Source organism: Myotis davidii, unplaced genomic scaffold (genome assembly GCF_000327345.1).
Source record: "Myotis davidii unplaced genomic scaffold, ASM32734v1 scaffold954, whole genome shotgun sequence".
NCBI classification, from domain to species: Eukaryota; Metazoa; Chordata; class Mammalia; order Chiroptera; family Vespertilionidae; genus Myotis; species Myotis davidii.
The window spans coordinates 261,814-269,689 of record NW_006285487.1 but is presented as its reverse complement, the minus strand read 5'-3'; the positions used below and the strand labels follow the sequence as shown (position 1 = coordinate 269,689).

At 52.0% G+C, this 7,876-nt stretch overlaps 1 protein-coding gene across 1 annotated transcript in view; it reads left to right on the top strand.

Moving 5' to 3' along the window:
• Positions 1-7,876, top strand: part of FANCI (Fanconi anemia complementation group I) — a 68,864-nt gene that overhangs the window by 55,514 nt on the left and 5,474 nt on the right. Inside the window, 7 exon segments of the mRNA XM_015559169.1 lie at positions 711-877; positions 1,936-2,009; positions 2,874-2,990; positions 6,407-6,458; positions 6,978-7,105; positions 7,193-7,261; positions 7,439-7,606. Of these exon segments, the coding sequence (XP_015414655.1) occupies positions 711-877; positions 1,936-2,009; positions 2,874-2,990; positions 6,407-6,458; positions 6,978-7,105; positions 7,193-7,261; positions 7,439-7,606 (775 nt within the window).

Here is a 7,876-nt window from a genome sequence, read left to right as displayed (position 1 = left end):
AAAGTGGAAGAGACAGAAACATCCATGTGAGAGAAACACATCGATTGGTTGCCTCCTGCATGAGCCCCGACTGACCAGGGCCCGGGCTGGGGAGGAGCCTGCAACCAAGGAACATGCCTTTGACTGGGATCGAACCCAGGACTCTGGTCTGCAGGCCGATGCTCTATTCCCTGAGCCAAACCAATTCATGCTGAGTGATACCATTTTTATGTGATATTTTGTAAATGGTAAAACCATAGGAACAGGAATCAGTGGTTGCTTGGAAAATGGGGGAAGAGCATTGACTACAGAGGAGCACGAAGGAGCTTCTGGGGAGATGGGACTGCCTTGGTGAGGGCATGATTGCACACTTGGTAACTTCCCTAAAACCCACAGAGCTGTACCTCTGGAGGATGTGAGTGTTACTGTGTGTAAACGGCACCTCAGGGAAGCCGACTTTAAAAATAAAGTCTCTTGCCAAAACAGGTTTGGCTCAGTGGATAGAGCGTCGGCCTGCGGCCTGAAGGGTCCCAGGTTCGATTCTGGTCAAGGGCATGTACCTGGGTTGCGGGCACATCCCCAGTGGGGGATGTGCAGGAGGCGGCTGATCGATGTTTCTCTCTCATCGATGTTTCTGACTCTCTATCTCTCTCTCCCTTTCTCTCTGTAAAAAATCAATAAAATATATTTTAAAAAATAAATATAAAAATAAAGTGTCTGTTCCCCTTCAGGGTCTTGCTCTGGAGATACACGTCCATTCCCACGTCCGTGGAGGAGCCGGGGAAGAAGGAGAAGGGGAAGGGCATCTCGCTGCTGTGCTTGGAGAGCTTGCAGAGGATCTTCAGCGCCGTGCAGCACTTCTTCCAGCCCCGCGTGCCCCAGTTCCTCCGCGCGCTGGGTGGGCACCTCTGCGAGACACATGCAGGGTTTCTCTTTCTTCCTTTCGTTCTTTTTTTTTATATTTTTTATTGATTTTAGAGAGGGAGGGAGAGGGAGAGAGAGATAGAAACATCCATGATGAGAGAGATTCATTGATCGGCTGCCTCCTGCATGCCCCACATGTTAAATTCCAGTTCCCTGTGGTATGTTTTTAAGTAAATGATAATAACGAAGCAATGCTTGTAAGGATTAATGAGCAGTTTGCCTACTACCAGGATTCAAACCGTGACCTCCTGGTTCATGGGTCTACGCTCAACCCCTGAGCGACGCTGGCCGGGCCATCGCTTTTTTTTTTAATATGTTTTCATTGGTTTCAGAGAGGAAGGGAAAAGGGGAGAGGGATAGAAACATCAGTGATGAGAGAGAATCATTGATCGCTGCCTCCTGCACGCCCCACACTGAAGACCAAGCCTGCAACCTGGGCATGTGCCCTTGACCAGAATCGAACCGTGACCTCCAGGTTCATAGGTCAACGCTCAACCACTGAGCAACACTGGCCGGGCAGGGGGGCACTATTTACTCCACTACACAAGGTAGTAAGTTTTCGGTGTTGAAGGTTTCCCCTCAGGTTTTTCTCTCTTCGCAGTTAGCTTTGGGTTGTCAGGGAACATTAATATTCCATGGCTGCAGTCATCACCCGCCCATGCAGGTAGAATGAACAGGACGGAATTATTGGCATAAATGGCACAGCTGAAAGTGCGTTACTGCATGCTGGCCGGGCCGGGTTCTCTTTCTTATTCTATTTGATTCTGTTTATTAACCTGTCATAGGTCATCTGAGCTCAGTCCTAAAGTTGCTAGGAAGTGACATGTAGTAGGTTCAGAATTGGCATGTACTGGACTGTGCTTAACCACGAATAGGGGCTGGAAAGTGGGACATAGTATGAAGAAATTGCATAACGTTAGGAATATATTCAAGTCTGCCTGTAGGACGTTTGTCTTTCTAAACTTTCAGCTACTAAAAGGCTAAAAGCGCATAATTCGTTTCAAGGAAGATAGAGTTCTCTCCCTCCTCTAGATGTCCCGGATAATGAGGAAGAGGTGGAAGTCACGGTCACCCAGAGGGCAGCGTTCCAGATCCGGCAGTTCCAGGTGAGCAGCCGTGGGAAGCTGCTGGGCTGGCCGGGGCCTCGCACAGGCGCCGTTAGCAGGGCCAGCTGGGGGGAACCTGCGACAGTGAGCAGGTAGGACGGGGTTTTCTCTGGGTCATCATCCAAACAAGCAGACGTCACTCTTAGAGAGGAGGCAACGCACAGAAAGGGTACTGGGCTGTGTGTGCTGAGCCAGCCGCCTGCCGCAGTCACTGCCCGGGGATCACTGTGTGAGTGGACACACAGATGGCCAGGAGCCTGTTAAGTGTGGAGTTCGTCTTTGTTTTGTGTCGCTGGCGTAATTGGGGTTTGTCAGGTTTCATAAAGGCTGGGCAGTGTCTAACCGTCTGATTAGTTGTCACACTATCAGAATAACTGTAAAGTTTCTGCTCTGTGCCAGGTTCTGTTCCAGGGGCTGGGAGATACAGGAGGGAAGAAGAGAGACAGAGTCGTCCCCCGCCCCCCCCCGGGTGCTCACCTGGAGTGGGGAGGAGACTCGCAGACAAATACAGTTGATTCAGGTGGTTGGAGACGAACAGAGAAAAGGAAGACAGGGCAGGGATGTAGGGAATGCTGGGGTGGGTGGGGTATCTGAACCTGGCCGATGGATGGGCGCAGGGAGCTGTAAACCGCCCGGAATCGGGTGCACAGTCCTTCCTAATGTGCAGGGGGAGGGGTCTGTAGTGTTTAAGAGACGCTCACATTGATGGTGGAAAACAGGGTAGGAAACTAGCTGTTCCATCGAGTTTATCTTCAGATTCTGTCCTCTTTGAGTCCTGTTGGCCCAGCCTTGGGGGTCTCTGGCGAGATGTTTCTCCTCCCTGATACGAACGTCTGCTCATGTGTCCGTACTTCCCTTTCTCAGAGGTCCCTGTTGAACTTACTTAGCAGCCAAGAGGAGGAGTTTAACAGCAAGGAAGCCCTGCTCCTCGTCAGCGTCCTCACCAGCTTGGCCAGGCTGCTGGAGCCCGCCTCCCCTCAGGTACGGCCCCTCCTGCAGTCCCACCTCATCCCACAGAACGGCAGGGTGCTGCATCTTAAAAGAACACAGCTAGCCCTGGCCTGTTTGGCTCAGTGGATAGAGCGTCAGCCTGTGGACTGAAGGGTCCCAGGTTCGATTCCGGCCAATGGCACATGCCCGCGTTGTGGGCTTGATCCCCAGTAGGGGGCGTGCAGGAGGCAGCCAATCAATGATTCTCATCATTGATGTTTCTCTCTCTCCCTTCCTCTGAAATCAATAAAAAAATCTGTATTAAAAAGAACCGTATCTAAATATCCTCTCCAAGTCTAGCTTATTTTAGACTGTACCTTTAATTATGCTCCTGAGTTCGTTAATGTGAGACCAGTTAGGTTGCCCTTCCTGCTTGGTGCTCCTACCCTGACAGCCTCTCAAGCAGCCGCACAGGCGGGAGCACTGCTTTCGTTTGGCCACCGTCAGGGGTGAACAGGGAGCACTGTGGGTGCCCTCGACCTTCTTAACCTGTGGAAATGTGCTAATTGTTAGGAAGGTAGCTGCCCGGCCAGCGTGGCTCAGTGGTTGAGCGTCGACTTATGAACCAGGAGGTCACTGTTCGATTCCCAATCAGGGCACATGCCTGGGTTGCAGGCTCCATCCCCAGTGGGGGTGTGCAGGAGGCAGCCGATCAATAATTCTCATCATTGATGTTTCTCTCTCCCTCTCCCCTTCTCTCTGAAATCAATAAAAGTGTATTTAACAAAGAATATATGTATATTGCCGAAACCGGTTTGGCTCAGTGGATAGAGCGTTGGCCTGCGGACCAAAGGGTCCCGGGTTTGATTCCGGTCGGGGGCATGTACCTGGGTTGCGGGCACATCCCCTGTGGGAGATGTGCAGGAGACAGCTGATCGATGTTTCTCTCTCATCGATGTTTCTAACTGTCTATCTCTCTCCCTTCCTCTCTGTAAAAAATCAATAAAATATATTTTTAAAAAAAGAAGAATATATGTATATATTTAACATACTTAAAATATATATGTGTGTGTACATATATGTATGTGTAGCTATAATTGATTTTTAGCTAATATATATATATATATAGCTAAAATTGATTTTTAGCTTACATTCAGCAGTTGCTTTCCTCAGCAAGGTTAGCTGGTACTGACTTTGGGGGCAGTTTAACAAAAGGTGATGGAGTCACAAAGTGTGGCTGCAATCCCAAAGCGGAAGCAGCCTGCCGAGGGAAGTTGTGTGGCAGCAGACGGACAGTGTGTGCACACCCAGGGAAGAATACGAGGAGGGCCACGTGTTGTGGGTCGGCCCCTTTCAGGAGGAGCTCCCAGCAGCAGGACAGGGAGCGTCCTGGCTGTCGGGCTGTGTTCTCCCACGTGGCCTCCTGATCTGTGAGGACATGGAGCCCCGGGGACAGGCTCCCCGTGTGCGCCCGTACTTATGGGCCAGCTGGTCTTTAAGAGGCCGCAGCCTGGGTGCTCGGGTGGTGCCGTGTGAGTGCTGGGAAGCGGACCTGATTCTCCTGCCCTCAGTCCAGGTAGCCCGGAGAAGTCCCTTTTGCTAGCACTTACTTCATCCTGGAGCCAAACAACTCACCCCACTTCACTTCCACCTTCATTCTTTCCTCCCGTAACTTTGCTGCAAAGGACGGAGGACTAGGAAAGAAATATGACGACAGGCAGGGGGACGTTTGAGGGAAGATAAACGGGCTTGGAAAGGCTTATGTACATAGGGAAGTTTTGTTTGTTTTTTTAAATATATTTTATTGATTTTTTACAGAGAGGAAGGGAGAGGGACAGAGAGTTAGAAACATCGATCAGCTGCCTCCTGCACACCTCCTACTGGGGATGTGCCCGCAACCAAGGTACATGCCCTTGACTGGAATCGAACCTGGGACCTTTCAATCCACAGGCTGATGCTCTATCCACTGAGCCAAACCGGTTAGGGCGGGAAGTTGTTTTTTTTTAATCACTTCCCCCCATAATCTCAGGTAGTCACTTGTTTGGGGCTTTGTTGCTCTTTTTTTGTTAATCCTCACCCGAGGATATTTTTCCATTGATTTTTAGAGAGAGTGGAAGGGAGGGGGAGAAACAGAGAGAAACATCGATGTGAGAGAGACACATTGATTGGTTGCCTCCTGCCCACGCCCCGACCAGGGCCGGGAATCAAGCCTACAACTGAGGTGCGTGCTCTTGGCCAGAACCGAACCCAGGACCCTTCAGTACGTGGGCTGATGCCGCATCCACTGAGCCACACCAGCCAGGGCAGTCCCTTGTCTTGTAAATTTAATTTTGAACAGATAATAAGTGTTAGGATTTGAAGACCAATAATTATAGAGACATTTATAGTCAACGGCCTCCTCCTGTCCTGTTCATGCTGCCCACCTGTCCAGCTCCTCTTCTCCCTCAAAGAAGTACATTCCTTTTCTTAGCTTCTTATGCATCCTTCAAGTTCCTTATTCCTGGAGAAGCACATACGAATGGAGATCCTTTTCCCGTCCTCACCCCTCCTCACACCAAAGTGTGTTCTGCCTCCAGCTGGTTCTATTCACACAGCACCTGCAGGCCTGTCTGCCTCCGTTCACAGAGCTTTCAGATGTAGGCTCTGAATCTACTGTTCCCCCAGTACAGCAAAAGGAGTTCCTACTGGCTGGCTTGTTCTTACGTATCCCAGCCTGTCGGGCCTTTGGGCTGCAGGCCATCGAAGGAACTGCTGGGCAGAAAGCTCTGTGTGTCTCCTCTATCATATGAGAAAAATGCTGGGTTTTTGTCTTTTTAAATTTTATTTTTTTAAATGGCTTTCAGAGAGGAAGGGAGAGAGAGAGGAAAACATCAGTGATGAGAGAGAATCATGGATCAGCTGCTTCCTGCACACGCCCCACTGGGGATGGAGCCCGCAACCCGGGCATGTGCCCTTGACCGGAGTAGGACCCGGGACCCTTCAGTCCGCAGGCCATACCGGCTAGGGCACCTCTTCTATTTTCTGCTTACTCCCTTCTAACCTCCTCTGGCCTCTTGTCTGCTAAAAGCAAATTCTGGCGTCTTTGTAGCCAGGACCTTACTCTCCTGCCCCTCTCCACTCGCCTGATGTTCTTGGAGATGCCCCAGGGCTGCGGGGCACGGGGAGGAAGGAAGGAACTCCAGCCCTGGACGTGGTTATGGGGCGGGAGGCTGGGGGTGAGACCCAGACTGGGATCCCAGGACATTTGGCCCTTAATGAGGGCATAGACTTGGGGAATTAAGTTGTTTGCTATCTTATAAGGAAAGTATCAGTAATTCTCATAATTTTGGGCCTACTCTGTGCTGTTCCAAGTAGATGTTCCAGTAGGTCCGGGCCCGTGTATTGGCGGGTGGTTAGACGGACGGGAGAAGGTCTAGGCTCTTGTAGATGCGTCTCAGCCGTTTCTGTAATAGCTGAACGGTCTCTAGTTTGTGCAGATGTTGTCCTGGACATCCAAGATCTGCAAGGAAAACAGCCGGGGTGAGTTTCCCGCCGCGCGTCCTGTCAGCTTTATTTAAAATCATCACCGAGTAGCATTTACGCATTCAGCAGAAGAGCCCACATGAGAAAGAGACACAGCACCACGTGTCGGGGGGCATAGAGCGGTGGGACCTCTGCTCACATCCACTCTGGAACACTGGCACTGTCGACACAAAAGAGTACTTGCTCTATGACCCCTGTAGATCAAGTTCAAAATCAGACAAGACTGGATGTGAGGTCAGGGTAGCAGTTTCGTTGTTGGGGAGATTGAGGCAGACGGTTTCTGGGTGCGGGTTACGCAGCGGTCGGGTGACCCATCTTGGGAACTGTCTCCCTCCTTTGGGCACGTGGAGATCAGGGCATGTTTGTGGGCAAGCTACTGGTCCAAGTGGGCAGCTGGGGGAGGGGGGGGTGTTGTGCCAGGACATGATGAGCTACGTGTCCTGGCCGGGCACCCCTCCCCTGAAGCACTAAGGGGGTGATAACTCAGCTTCTGATTCTCTTCCCTCCCTGCCCTAGAGGATGCCTTGTTTTGCAAGGGCGCAATGAACCTGCTCTTCAGCCTCCACGTGGCGCATAAGAGCCCTGTCGCCCTGCTGCGTGACCTGTCCCAGGACATATGAGGGCACCTGGGGGACATAGACGAGGTAGAGGGGCAGCCTTCAGCACAGCACTGGGGGTGAGGGCCAGGGCACAGCCTACGCTGTTACAGCTCATTCTCTCTCGCTCCCCAGGATGTCGAGGTGGAGAAAACAAACCACTTTGCGTTGGTGAATTTGCGAACAGCAGCCCCTACCGTCTGTGTAAGTCCTGATCCCGGAGCATGGGGAACAGCCCTGTCATCCTGCCCACTGTATGTCCCCCGGAGGGTGACTTACAGGGACTTAGGTCCTGGGCCTGTGACCCACCGCAGGCGGCCATGGCTGTTCTGTTTGGCCACCGAGGGCAGTGGCCATGGCAGGCATCCCTTCCTTTCACAGCTGCTGGTTCTGAGTCAGGCCGAGAAGGTCCTGGAAGAAGTGGACTGGCTGATCACCAAGCTTAAGGGACAAGTGAGCCAAGAAACTGTATCAGGTGAGACGAGTTCAGGGTCGGGTGCCAGGAGTCGGGAGGAGAGCTGCGTCCACCAGGGTCCAGCCCGGACCACCGCCTGAGCTGTGTGTGTGAGCGAGGTCTCCCGGGGCTGTACGGTGGCTTCTGACAGCGGTTGTCCCTTCACTGCGTGGCGAGTCACATGCTCATTTCCCTGCAGACCTAGTTAACGTGTCGATTTCTGAGGCTCCTTCACCTTAACTAGAAAGGAAGGCCATGTCCTGGCTGGTTTGGTTCAGTGGGTAGAGCGTCAGCCTGCGGACTGAAGGGTCCCAGGTTCGATTCCGGTCAAGGACACATGCTGGGGTTACGTGCTTGCCCCCCAT